This window comes from Microtus oregoni, unplaced genomic scaffold, assembly GCF_018167655.1.
Source record: "Microtus oregoni isolate MIOR12 unplaced genomic scaffold, Mior012 000011F_ref0000422, whole genome shotgun sequence".
Lineage (NCBI taxonomy): Eukaryota > Metazoa > Chordata > Mammalia > Rodentia > Cricetidae > Microtus > Microtus oregoni.
Window position 1 is genome coordinate 36,176,476 of NW_024543070.1, and position 14,288 is coordinate 36,190,763.

Genomic DNA, 14,288 nt, shown 5'->3' on the forward strand with positions numbered 1-14,288 from the left:
ACCCATGACAGTTTGCACGATCTGGCCTATCAGACATGGTGTGGGGATAGGCATCCCTGGACATAGAGGAGACGAAGCAGATACTGCTGCTCATGCAAATGAGATGAGCATCATACACGAAGTGCACCATGAAGCTGGAGGCCAGGCCAGCTTTTCTTTTGAGAGAAAGCATTGGTCCTCTCCGTCAGACCCAGTCTTGTTAAGAACTGCATGTAATTTCAGGATACATGCAGGGAGTCGTGACAAACTTCCTTTAGTAACTCATGTCTCAAGATCCAGAAGTAATTATTCAATCCGCTGAGTTAGTACTGAGTAGATTCCCACTGTCCACAACAGCAAAAATTCATTCAGCAGACTTCATGGCCATGATCTTGGATATGACTTTTAGGAAGGAGCATGTTAATTGTTAATCCTGTTATGATTCTTAACTAGATGACATCTAGAATTACTATGGAAACATATTTAAAGATTTCTGCCATATCCATTAAGTTGTTTCTAGATTGCGTTGAGGAGGGAAGGTCCGCCATCTCATGGGATAGGGGTCTCAAACTGAATGAAAAGAAGAAAGTGCACTGAGTGCCAACTTTCTCTGCTATCTGCTCCCTGACTGTGGATGCAGTGTGGCTAACTGTTGCGTGCACCTGCCCATGATGGTTCACCTGAGGGCCAGCTTTCTTTGCTCTCTGCTCCCTGACTGTGGACGCAGTGTGGCCAACTGTTGCATTCACCTGCCCATGAGGGCACATTTAGCTTTGAGCTGAAATAAACTTTTCTTTATGTTGCTTTTGTTAGCTGTTTTGTCCCAATAACAAGAGAACCGATGACTCCAAGAGCTTCATTTCTCCTCTCCTCACCCCACCATGTTGCACTTTGAACCACAGGATAACTGACAGCAGAGCTTTTGCAGCTGGCCTTCTGCTTCTTGGTGTGCCATGTGACCAACCTGTCTAACTTTACCCCTCAGGAAGCATCTCAAGGCCCCTTGTTTTGGAAATCCAGGCTGATTTGTGTGTCTGTGCGCTGTGCCCTGCCAGCCTTCAGGTCTTCCTCTACGCAGAGCTTCTGCACCCAGTCCTAACAGTGAACCTGGCTCTGTAAGAGCAGAGACTTCTCATAGTTATTGTTTATTCCCATCATCTTGACATTTGGCCCCTGACGGCACTCACAGAATGTAGTTTTCCTCCTTACTCAGTGGCCAGCCTAGTGTGAAATTGTACCAGGAAGACATGTTGAACACCCTAGTAATTTCTCTTTCATCACATGAGATCCCAATACCTGCTTGTATAAATTGCTGTTGCTACTTGCCTGTTCCGTGTCTGTCCCTGTGCATTGCTTGCCTGCCTATGAAGTAGGCAGTGCAGCTGCGTCCAGTTTTAGACCCAGGCCTGTGACACTTGCTCTTAATCACTGTTCTGGAGATCCAGTCCACTAATGTTCGTGTGAGCGTGCCTGTGTATGATCGGCAAGACTCTTGACTTAGCTGTGACATACTTGGTAGCCACTGTTAGTTTTTAGAGAAAGCCAAGGAAAGATCCAATCAAATGTTTAAGTATGACTTGCAAATTTGAGTACATACACAAAGTTAAAAACCAGCAACTCAATCTCATCAACCAAATTATTAAAAACATGAGGTCTGAATAAATAATTTGGATAAGAACTAAAATCTGGAATCCAGGCATGTTGCCTAGACAGAGGAATGGGGCACAGATACAAAAAAAAAAAACCCTTGGAACCCATCTAGGCCCTCTATCTGCTGTGCCAGGGTTCTCTGTGGGCAACCAGGCCTGACCATCTAGCTGAACTAGTGTGTTATTTAGCCATGGTGTATTTGGTCCCTTGAAGTCATTATCTTACAAAATCTTTCTGTATCCTAAACTAACTACCAGATGGCAGGATCTGGACATGACTGTGAGGACCACTTTCTGCATCTTTATGGTTGGCTAAGCTCCCTCCTAACAAGGCTCCAAGTCATCCATCCATGGATACCCACCTGCAAGTGCTAGCACATGTTAGTTATTTTAAAAGCAGAACTGAATTCACAGGAGGAGAGTTTCATCAGAACATTGTTAGTCCCTTTTGCCCTGCTGTTCACAACATGCCCATGGCCAGTTATACATTCCTGGGCTAGGGACAGGACTGGACAGTGTGCATCCATATACTTCTGTTCATTTAATATCATATATATATATATATATATACACACACACTTCGCGTGCTTCTTTCCTTTTTGTTCCTGTCATTTCATGTGAATGAACACAGGGTTTTGTGTAATCAGTTTAATATATCTTTTCTGGCTAATCATAAGTATACTATTTTAGACTTGGGGAAAAGAAATGTATCAGTATTTTAGTAATAGAAAATAATAATTTGAATGTCAGATAAATGTCAGTATTTGTCTGAAAAGAAAGGAGGAGAGGAAGGGGAGAGCAGAACAGGAGGACAAAGGACTAATACCATATGTTGCTAAAATTTCTAGATTAGAGTGTGGCCAGCATGCAGCTCCACCCACTGCTGGTTCTGATTCATAAAGACTTTTTGGAGCCCAGCCAAAAGCTAAGTCCCTCTGTTTCTATCATATACCCACTACAACAATAGCAGAGCAGAGGTGTTAGAGGAGAGTGTGTGCCCAGCCATCCTGAAATGCTTACTGTCTGGCCTTTTATGGATATTTCAATGACTATAAAACTTACTGTAGACTTGTGGTTAACCTCTCAATCTCTCTTTCTCCCTTCTTTCCCTCTCCCTCTCTCCCTCCCTTCCTCCTTTCTTCCCTCCCTTCCTCCCTCCCTCTCTCCCCCTACAAAGTTTGAATTCTTAGTATTAAGTTCCTTCCAGGAACTAAATGCTTGTCATCTACTCTAGTAACATATTTAAGCTGTAACAGAGCCAGCATCTACACAAAAGCACTGATACTAGGGTTGATATGTTGGAATGACTTTATGTGTAAATTCATCTTGAAACATAGTCTTTCTTAAGATATTCCAAGATCGTACATGGAAAGGAGGGAAGGATTTCAAATCTGTCTCCCCACATGGCCATCCAATACTGCTCTTTCTTTAACTGTTTTTATGTTTCTCCGAGGCTGAGAATAGGTTACTTTGACCTTTATCTTAGTGATGACATTTTTTTATTTTTTTGTAAGAAGTTGTAGGTTGGGGTGAAGAGATAGAGGAGAAGACAGTTTTAATGACAACACTTACTCCTCAAGAGAGATAAGACTTAGAGGGTAAGAAGTGATTTATTTCTGTAAGTCTGTGACCAAATTTCAAAGAAGAATGGGAAATTACATGCATTTGTAGAAAATTCATTTTTCAAATTTAAGAAATATCTTTATAAAGAGCATTAAACTAGATGATAGATGAGAGCCAAGTAGCAGGCCTATCATGCTAACACTTGAGAGGTGGAGGGTAAGGGTTATGAGTTCAAAGCCAGTGTCAAATACAAATTAAATTAGTTTTAGACCAGTGAGGGTCTACCTGAAACCCAGTCTCACGCATATACACATGCATGCGTCCACACACATGATCTATGAAGTCAATGTCCACACTTGTGATTCAAGAGAAAGTGTGTTCTGAGTTCAGTTGACATAAGTTGTACATTAGCTTCACTCCTCACTCCCCCAAAATATGCCCGATTTCACTATTAGAGACAGTTTGTGACAAAATTTCACCAAAGCCATTTCTGCCACAAAACCATGATTGGTGCTTTAAAGAAAGAAGCATCATCTCATTAAAAATTCTGGAGACACACAATACCTCACAAGCTGCCAGGATAGTGTGTGCAACAAGCAAAGGAAGAGGGAGTAGTGAATGGATTCCCTTAAAGTGGGGCCTTGGTTGCTCCCCGTGAGAAATGCCGGGCTGGCTCCTGTGAGATGGGAGTGAGCAGGAGAGACTGCCTTTGCAGTTTGCTGAGTTATTTATCTCTCTCTAGTAGGTTTGCAGCTCAACTCAGCAAAAGGCTTTCGCAAAGCTTTGGTGTGGGGAGACCTAAGAAGCAATGGGCTCTCCTCAGTACATGGTATCCATCCTAACTGCTTTGCTAGGAAAGATCAGCTCTTATATCCTCTACATAAGGACTGCACAGGAGTCAGATATTGCATGGTGATCCATTAACACCTTCGGACTGATTTAATTCTTTTAATACTGGGTACTGCGAGGAGTAGAAGGATCAAGGTTTATTTACTCTCCCTTTCCTTTCCACATTGGTCTGAAGATTTCTTCAACCATGCTATGGTCAACTTCTCTTCAGTTTGGGAATTTCAGTTTTTTACCTTGACGTTTGCTTTATTTTTCATAGTCTCTTGATGCTGAAACAAACTGTTTACTTTGTCTGTCATTTGAAGGTACCTTGTCTGTCTGTCCTACCCTCCTAAAGCCGGTTTGTCTGGCCATCCTGAACCTACTTTGTCTGTCCTACCATCTTGAAACTACTTTGCTCTAATTAAAAACAAAACAAAACAAACAAGCAAGCAAAAACATATTTTCTTTGGTAAGAGGCCTGGCGTAGGATAGGGCAAAATTCTTCACTGAGCAAGTGGCCTGGTCTTGGAAAATTTCCAACTTCTCTATATGCATACACTTGTGGGAACTAAGAGTTTTATCTGTGTGTTAGGGATGGGATATGTGCATGAACATGTTTTTATGTAAGTATATTGTTAAGTGTGTGTGGACGTCAGATATTAGCATCCCGTGTCTTCCTAGATCTCTTTTCATGAGTTTTGAGATGAGGATGCTCAGTAAATCAAGAATTCACTAATTCCACTAGACTCATTGGCCACTAAGTCTCAGGCATCCTCCTGTCTCCACCTCTCAGCACTGGGATTCCAGGCAGCATTGCTCTGTCCAACATTTTATGCAGTTCTGGGAGGGAAACTCTGTCTGTCTGCTTGCCTGGCAACACTGTACTTACCGAGTGTTCCCCTGCCTCGGAGCTTTATTCTTGCCGTCTGTCAGAGAGGACTGTGACCTTCGTCCAACATGAGCCTGCTGAGCTTCAGTAATCAATGGGATCTGAGCAAAAGCACCACTCAAAAGTTTCTGTTCGCTTATATGAGATGCCATATGGGAACAACCTAGTATGATTTCTCACAGATCATGGGATGAAGGGTGACTTCCTTCTTTCATCTTCTTAGAGCTAAAAACAGCAGTTGGCAGTCAGTAGGTGCTCCTGCGTCTCTGTGGAATATGCCAGATGAATGTTTCCATCACCTCCTCAAGGAGGCTAAATTCTATACATTCTTTTGGAATTTCCTTCCCTAAAATATTTGTCTGAAAGCCTGAAATTTAATATATTCTGTTGTTGCGTTTTGTTTTATTTTATTAGCACAACCAAATGCCTCAAGGTATATTTGTGCTGGTATCATTTGAATCAACTGTAAATCGTTACAAGTCAGTGGAATTTTAACAACAAAAGCCAGAACCATAGCCTCAGCTGTTAACCTCCCACTGGCTCTCCCAAAATTAAATCCCCCTTAAAGCGTTCTAAATCTTAAGAAAGAAAGAAGGTTTAGTTCTTTAATGCAAGTATTAATATTTCACAAATAGTACAAAAGCCCCAACTCCACGCCTACTTTTAATGATTCTTGTCAATTAACATGCATCCGAAAGATGAGTTGAAATACAGTTTTGTTTGACTTCCATTTGAAAATCAAATTTCTTTGAGAAGTTCACATTGTAAGACTTGACAGTCATAAGGCAAGTGTCAGAGCCATTCAGCCTCCAGAGTTCTGGGATCTAGATAAAATCGCTTGCTCTTTACAGTCCGCATGGCTTAAACCATGGACCCAAAGACCTGCAGAGAATTCAGGGTCTCTCTAATTCTCACTTTAATTCTTATCCTACATGTTGTAATTTTTGTGTTTAAAGAAAGCATGATGGGATTGTAAAGATATATAATTTAGGGAATTCATATAGAGTGAGCTTTTATCGAAATGTCTAAAATTGAACCCTCAGGGCAGGACTTTTGCCATATGACACAGAACAACATCAAGAGCAAAGCCTGTCCCTTGACCTCCCCCCACATACCCTGCCACGTGCTTCCTGCCACCAGATGCTGATAGTTTGCTTTCTCCGTAGAGCAGAGGAAGCCAACACAAAGACACTCTTAAGTCTCCCTTTAGCCCAGTCTCTAGCTTGCTGTAAATCAATGGCTTTCTGATTCTCTTTGATCCCATTATAACTGAGCAACTTACCAGGTTTCTATCATCATGGGGAGATAAATCACCCTGGCACTGTTCTCAGGGATGGGCCTAGGGTCCTGTCTCTCCTTCACTGATGTGAATTACTGCCAAGGATGGTAATGTGATCCAAAGCGCATCTCTTGAATCAGCTGTTCTTTTGATAGCTGGCATGAACATCATCGCTGCAATTATATTCAACACTCGCTTCCAGCCAATACTTGGTTTGGACCTGGACAAAACGGGGTGTGTGTGTGTGTGTGTGTGTGTGTGTGTGTGTGTGTGTGTGGTGTTATGGGAGCATATGTGTGTGCATGTGCACATGCTGAGATAAGCGGACGACCTTGCAAGTCCTCTTATCCCTTTGAGACAGTTTTGTTTTTCACTGAACGTGAAGCTCAACAGGAAATCAGCCAGTCCCAGCAATCCTCCTGTCTCTGCCTGCACCTGTAACAGCCCTTAGGTGACAGCTTCGTACAGTCATTTGTTTGGCTGCTGGTTATCTGAACTCGGGTCCTCATGCTTGCACAGTAAATGTTCTCACCCACTGAGCCATCTCCTCAACTCGACTCTCTGATTTTTGCAGAAGCAGGCCAGAGCTTCAAAAAACTCTGCAGACTAATAACGTGCTGTATGTGTATGTAGCTGTGCTTTGGTGGGTGATGATGGCCAGGATACAGTGCTGCTAAGGGAGTAGCTGCTGTCACCTGCAATGTGTCACCCTGTAAGGATGGGAACTTTCCCCTCCTGTATAGAGCTTTCAGTGTTCTTGTCAGAAGTGTGTCTAAATGTTGGCAGGACATCGAATGTTTTTTAAATAGTGCTAGCCAGTTGAAATGTGCTTGTATTCGTGACCTGAAGATACAGTGGACATTGTCGGGATGTCAGGATAGTGGGCTCTGTCCAGTGGGAGAATATCAGGCTTATTAAACCGTCAGGCTTACTTAGTTTAGTATAGAAAAGAAACCCTTCAGGCTTCATCAGTGTTCCCTTGCCCGTGAAGAGACATCACGAGCACGGCAACTTTAGAAAAGAAAACATTTCATTGGGAGCTTGCTTACAGTTTTAGAGGTTTAGTCCATGGTGAGGAGCATGGCATGGTTCATGGTGGCTATGCAGGCAGACATGGTGTAGGAGGAGCCCAGACTTCTAAATTCAGACCTGCAGGCACCAGAAAGAGTGAGACACTGGGCCTGGCTTGAGCATTGAAACCCCAAAGCCCACCTCCAGTGAGTGACATGCACCCTCCAATGAGGTCACGCCTTTCAATGCCACTCCCTACTGGCTAACTCCCCAAATCTGTGAGCCTATGGGGGCCATTCTTACTCAAACTGTCACACCCTCTGCATTCTCACTGCTGTGACATTGAAGTTTCACAAGGTACATCCAAGAGTATCAAGGAGTGTTTCATCTGATAAAGACAGCCTTTAAACATAAGATTGCCCTGTTTTCTGTAATTAAGACTTCCTAATAGAGTGATTTCACGCTGAGGATAGAAGCATTTGTTAGCTAGCAGTCCCCTTCCCACTTGGCTTCCCTTTCCAGGACAAGTTTCATTAGAGGAGTCCCTCTCCTCACCGGTCTCTCCTGTGATCACTTCCTGTGAAAGTATTTAAAATTTTTTGAAATAAATCCCTCTTTATACCGCTTTAAAGATTTTTCTCAAGTTTTGTCACTTCAGGCCTCTAAGACACTCTATAGCTTCTAAAGCCTCTAAGGTTGAAACTGGAGCACATGACTGTTCACGCTACTCTCCTCAGTTGTTTACAAATGACCTAACTCTTCTTCCCGTGCCCCTGTCCAAGCTGCTGGTTCTCCTTCCTCAGCGATGTCTCTCTGGCCCACATGTAGATCCAGGTTCAAACCTAAAGCCAGTTGTCCAGTGGGGGCTTTTCAGCACTAGTGATGTTCAGAGTTTGTGCCCTTCCTGGCTTGCCCTTCTCTGTAGACCACATGGCACATCCTGGTCCCGGTGGCTTTTCCATCCACCTACCCTAGGGCCATTACACACCAGGCTGCATCAAACTAGGTAAATAATTACTCAGAGGGAGTAAAGTTGTAACAAGTGCTTCTCCACCAGCCTAGTGTTATAATAAAACCTGACACATTAAAGACAGGCGCCATGGTTTTAATTCCCATGCTGACCTACTAACCACGCGGCTTTGAGCAAGCTACTCAGCCCGCTTAGAGCCTCTCAGTCAACCATGATCTAGAAAAGAAGCAATGAAGCATTCTTCACAGGCTGGTTAAGAATTAGAGAGGCGAGCTGGACGATGGTGGCGCACATCTTTAATCCCAGTACTCGGGACGCAGAGGCAAGCAGATATCTGTGAGTTCGAGACCAGCCTAGTCTACAAGAGCTAGTTCCAGGACAGACTCCAAAGCTACAGAGAAACCCTGTCTCGAAAAACTAAACTGGCAGAGTGGCAGGCACACTGTGGATATGAGGTTTTCTCGACTTCCTTTAGTGTCCCTGAATACTTGAGTTGTCCCCCTGCTTTCCTTTCTTTGTCCAGACCATTTATGCGGCTCATCTCTCTTTAAAACCATTCTTGTAGCTTGGGCTTGACTCACTGCTGTGAAAGGAGCCAGGCTGTGGCGTCTAACACATCCACAGTCCAAGCCTGTTTTGTGTGCTAGTATCTACAGGACCATGGGTGGGTGACTTGGGTTCATTGCCACTCCACATCTTCCTATCTTAAAGGGAGATGATAAAATGTGTTAAAAAGATTAAATGAGCAGACATATGTACAGCACCTGGCACACTGCCAGACATAGTCACTGTTTGAGTTCTGAATAAATCAGACCCACGGTGGAGAAACCTCGAAAGCATTTAAGCTGAGTTTAGACAGAGCAATGCAGGCTGAACCGAGAGGAATGCTAGGAGTTGGTACTTTCTGAGAATGTCAAAGTTGAATGGTTACACACTTTGGGGACGCTCAGGACTTGCCGTTTTGTAACACCAGAATGTAGACCAGTGGCTCTCACCCTTCCTAATGCTGTGACCCATTAACACAGCTCCTCCTGTTGTGGTGACCCCCAACCATAAAAGTACTACTTTGTTACTACTCCGTAACTGTAATTTTGCCACTGTTATGACTTGCAATGTAAATATCTGATATGCAGGATACCTGGTATATGACTCCCAAAGGGTCATGAACCTCTGAAGTAGAGGTTTGAAAAATACAGCGTTTGCCAAACTGGAATTGGATTTGGTTTCAATATATAGTTGTTCTCCTTGTGCACTCCTGTCCATGTGGCTGGTGCGCTAACTGTAAGTAGTTGCGAGAGCCCAGGCTATGCCCAAAGGACCCTTTTCACACCATCATTCTGCCTCTCTGCAAAAGCACAGGCTGTTTTTCCAGAACATTCCACAGGACTACATGGGGAGAAATCCAGGCTCATCCTTACCCAGCGGGCCTAGATCAAACTGTTTATCTAAAGGGAAGATAGGAAAATACTTTGGTTCTGTGGGCTACAGAGAGTCACCAGGGCTTATTTTTCTTGTTTGATATTTTAAGTAACTCTTTGAAAATTTGAAGGCCATTTTTAACTAAAACTAGAGCGCAATTCAGACTGGTCCACAGACCATAATTTATGGCTAAGAAATTCAAGACTCTAGAAGGAAGGGAGGAATGGAGGGTTGGGTTTCAACCTTGATGCACTAGTGCCTTCCTCAGAGAGCAGAGACATGCAGCCCAGTACTTGCATGTGATGTTGGAGACATGGACGCTTCGCTGCCACAGGGCAGGCTGCAGTTGGATTCTTAGTCATGTTGTAGTGAGACCTCGTCACTGCTGTTTCCCATTGGGAGCTGATGAGGAGCGCTCGAAAACAGATGGAGCACAGACTGCAGAAATGGAAAACACAGAAGAAAGAGCTGTGTGAAAGAAATATTTAATCATAACATGAAAAACTCCTAGTGGCAACTTTTCCATTATGTTAAATTGCACTCATTTCCATGCGTTCCGAGGATGTGTTTAAAAACAAGGTTGTAATCTTCCTTCTTGGTGTTCATCTCCCATGCTTTCTGGTTCCTTCCCTTGCAGGACTACGACCTGAGCCAGCTCCAGCAGCCAGACACTGTAGAGCCTGACGCCATCAAGCCCGTGGGGATCAGACGGCTAGACGAGAGGCCCATTCATGCCGAGCCACAGTATCCAGTTCGCTCTGCAGCCCCACACCCTGGGGACATTGGGGACTTCATTAATGAGGTGCAGAGACTCACTTTCTTTGTAAAATTTTATTTCATTAACACATTAACATATATTAGCTATACAGAATCAGGTTCTTTATGGTAATTTATGCACATGTATAATGTGTATTCCTTGTTTATCCCATTACATCTCTCGACCCCCTCACACTCCCACTGATTCCTCTCCTCTTCCCAACTAGTCCTCCTTCTACTTTCGTGTCTTTCTTTTGACCCCAAGTGTTTAATTAGGGTTAGGTGCATGAATGTGAATTAGGGGTTATATGTAGGAGCATTAGCAACTGCCCAGTAACTATACTATTGAAGAAAATTACTCACTTTCTTATAGGACATTTTATTATTGTATAGGTCTCTGTGGGATTTACATTTGGGACACAGCTATTGAATATTAATTCATTAAAATATCATTTTGATTTTATGTTTATATGAAAAGAAATACCACTTCGGTGACAGAGAACAAGCTTTTTAAATGTACGTGCAGATGTACATGTATGTGCAGGTGTACATGGGAACCTACATTCATGTTTTTGGAGACTAGAGGACAGCCTGGGGAACATTCCGTAAGCACCATCAAACTTGATTTTCTGAGACAGACTCTCTCATGAGCCTGGAACTCACCATGTAGACTAGACTGGCTGACCGTCAAGCTTCAAGGACATTCACCTGTTTCCACCTCCCCAGTGCTGGGCTAATAAACACTAGGCACACAGATGGACTTTTTTTCATGTTGATGCTGAGGATCAAACAGGTCCTAAAGCTTGCAGAGGAGGCGCATTATAGACTGAGCTGTCTTCCCAGCACCCTCAATGGTTTCAGTCAGCCCAAAAGGGAGGCATCGGCCAACATCCTGTACTGTAAAATGACGTCACACGTTAGGCGCAGCCTACAGACAACAAACAAACCAGTACTGCCCTGTGTTCTAACTTCCTGTATTAGCCTTAATAAACAAACAGGAGTTCTCTTTGCCTTTTTCTATACTCATGAGAATTCACTACCTCCTCATCAACTCATCAAATGACAGTTGGAAGAGTGGCTAAATTAAATACCATGTGACTTGAACACTGGCCTTGTAGAGGAGACTTAAAAAGCTTCTGTGTGAGGGAGCTAATTCTTTGCTGGATGCAGCGGATACAATTTCACTGTGAGAATTCTCCTTCATTCTTTTATTCATTGCTCCCAAGAGTCCTGCTATGGCTGATACTAAAGTTTTGACAGAGAATGACTTGTGCTTCTTCTGTTTAGATACTAGCCATGCTTCTACTCAAATTTTCTCCCAGGATTTTTATTTTTCATATAAGATGGTGATAGTTAATGATACTGGCTGAATATATAGCAGAAGCTGTGGTCTCTGCTCAGATGCTGGCCACTCCAAAGTCAACATTGGTCTCTATACATCACAGCATGCAAGGTGGCCATTGCATGTGTCTTTGATCATGAAGCTGACTTGACGAGTCACTAGCAAGCTTTCTGTTGGCTGCGAACCAGCTCCCAAATCATGAAATGGAGACAATATTAGTTAAGAATGTTCGGCCTTATCATGTGCTTGTTCAACTAGCTCTTATAACTTAAACTAACCTGTTTCTTTTCATCTATATTTTGCCTTGAGCATTTTTACCTTTCGTTCATTCTATATGTCCTATTTCTTGTCTGGCTGGTTGCCTGACTGACTTGCTGGCCCCCCATGTCTCCCTAGTTCTTTCTCTTTTTCTCTCTTTTGGGCCTAGATTCCTTCTCCTCCTTATTCTCTCTGCCCATCAGCCCTACCTATCCCTCCTCTGCCTAGCCCCTGACCATCCAGCTTTTTATTTCACCCAGTTTGGTATCTTAGGCAGGCAAACAACACATTTTTACATAATTAAACAAATGTAGACTAAACAGATGTAGCACATCTTCACCTAGTTATGGTAATATTCCACAACATGAGCCTCTTGTTTCATGGGCTTTATCGACATCGTTGTACAATATATAAATGTTAGCAGTCTACTGTAAGTTTCATATATAGTAAGTTAGAAATAGGGGCTGGCAATTTTGATGAGTGGGTAAAGGCACATCCCAACATCTGATGATCTGCATTTGATCCCGGGGATCCACGTGATTCACAAGTGTGCTCTCGCGTCCACATAGACACAGTGGCATGCACGTGAGCACCCATGTGCATGCGCACGCGCGCGCACACACACACAAACTAAATAACGTGTAAGAGTAATTATTTATTTAACAAAGTTTTAAAACAGAGTTGGAGTATTTCTCAGCATCTGTGACTTTCCATTGCTGTCTGTTCCTAATGAAAAGAGGCTGCTTTCCAAACATGTGGCTTCTGTTGAGAAAGTAACAGGTTAATTTGTGGCAGATGTCCATTAAGACCATATAGAAGGGAAGAGAGGAAAGCTACTATCTCCTTTTTTTCTGTAATCTGTGTTCCGACTTGCCCTGTTCTTACGCAGATTTGCTTAGAGACAGTTGCAGCAGCTTATGGATAACATTAGAGATTTTTATTTATGTAAGAGTGCCCAATGGACTTGTGTCTGTATTTGTTGTATATTGTTCTGAAAAAACATTGAATTATCCTTATGGTTATTGAGTTTTAAGATATAATGAATTTTAGAATTACAGGTCTGAGAACTATATTTTCTTGCAATTAAGAGTTTTGATGAGTGGAATTCAAACCTTAGGAGCTGCTGCAGGGCCCTGTGGTGCAGTTCACTGTGGGACTCAGTTCCAGCCCTAATATTCTTCTCTTAGAAATGAAAATCAAGCCCTAAGTGCAGTTATAAGGCTAATCATGGCCTGATTCCTGCAATTTCCTTCATTCCCCGAGTTCTTCTTAAACTGCAATCCTAAGGTACTTGCAGTCCCCAAAGGCCCTTTTGAACAGGAAAAACTCACGCTTTCTCGATCTGCAAGTTTTCTGTAGCCATAAGGATCCAGTGCAAACATCTCATCTCTGAAACTGTCCTTGAGATGTCTGGACATTAAGTGATGTTTCTCCTGACACAATCCTCCCCAGCCGCCTGGACTGTGACTTTAAATATTCTTTCTGCCGTTGGAGAGTGTGAATGTCGATATCCTCTCTTCCATTTGAGGATGCAACTGTCAATATTTTCGTCTCTCACCTGAGTATATGGGTTCTCTAGAGCAAGGGCTATTTCTTGTTCTGTGTGGCTGCTCTGCGGCATCCAGTACTTTAGATGTATTAGGTGTGTTTTCATTTACAGTCTTGTCAATGTGTTGGTGGGGACATGACTCCATCCATCCTTAGTCGAGGAACCTATGTTCAATAGTGAATTTATGCGCACGATGCACAGATAGCCCCTCATGCCAGGGTTATACTTGTTCCAGTCTCATCCCCGGTCCCTCGCCAGCCTGCATATTGCAGAGCATTGAACGGTGGCTTTATCTGTGCCTTGTACTCCTGGCTTGTAATTGGATTCTGTTCTTCCAGACTCAAACTCGCTTTTGCTTGCCATGCCAGAGAGGATCAGGACACAGAGCAGAGACAGGTGCTGTCCAGTGTCCCCCAACCCAACCTAAAACCATGTGTGGTTCCATTCATCCTCCCTCTGAGGTCTTCTGTGGCCAAGGAAATGGGTCCTTATTCCTGGGTGTGGCTGGATGGGGTCGAGCAGATACTTTGCTTAGTGAATGAATAAAAAGATCAATGAAACTTCTAGTCATCTTCAAAATAGCAGCAAATCCATGAAGCTGAGCATTATCTCAAAATACAGGAATTAGAAAGGAGACCACAAACAAGCCTTGCCGTGTCCGAGGGCCAGGGAAGTGAGTGTAGCTGTAGCTTGCGCAAAGCCCTGGTTTCAATCCCCAGCGTCTCGTGAACTATCTGTGGAGGCATACACCTACAGTCCCAGCGCTCAGCAGAGGCTGGAGCATCAGTTCAAG

The 14,288-nt window shown here is 43.3% G+C and overlaps 1 protein-coding gene across 1 annotated transcript in view; it reads left to right on the forward strand.

Annotated features, from left to right (window-relative positions):
* The window catches only part of LOC121453363 (cadherin-2), a 234,711-nt gene that overhangs the window by 211,475 nt on the left and 8,948 nt on the right, over positions 1-14,288 (forward strand). The window contains exon 15 of the mRNA XM_041660089.1: positions 10,228-10,392. Within this exon, the coding sequence (XP_041516023.1) occupies positions 10,228-10,392 (165 nt within the window). The remainder of the gene's footprint in view (positions 1-10,227; positions 10,393-14,288) is intronic.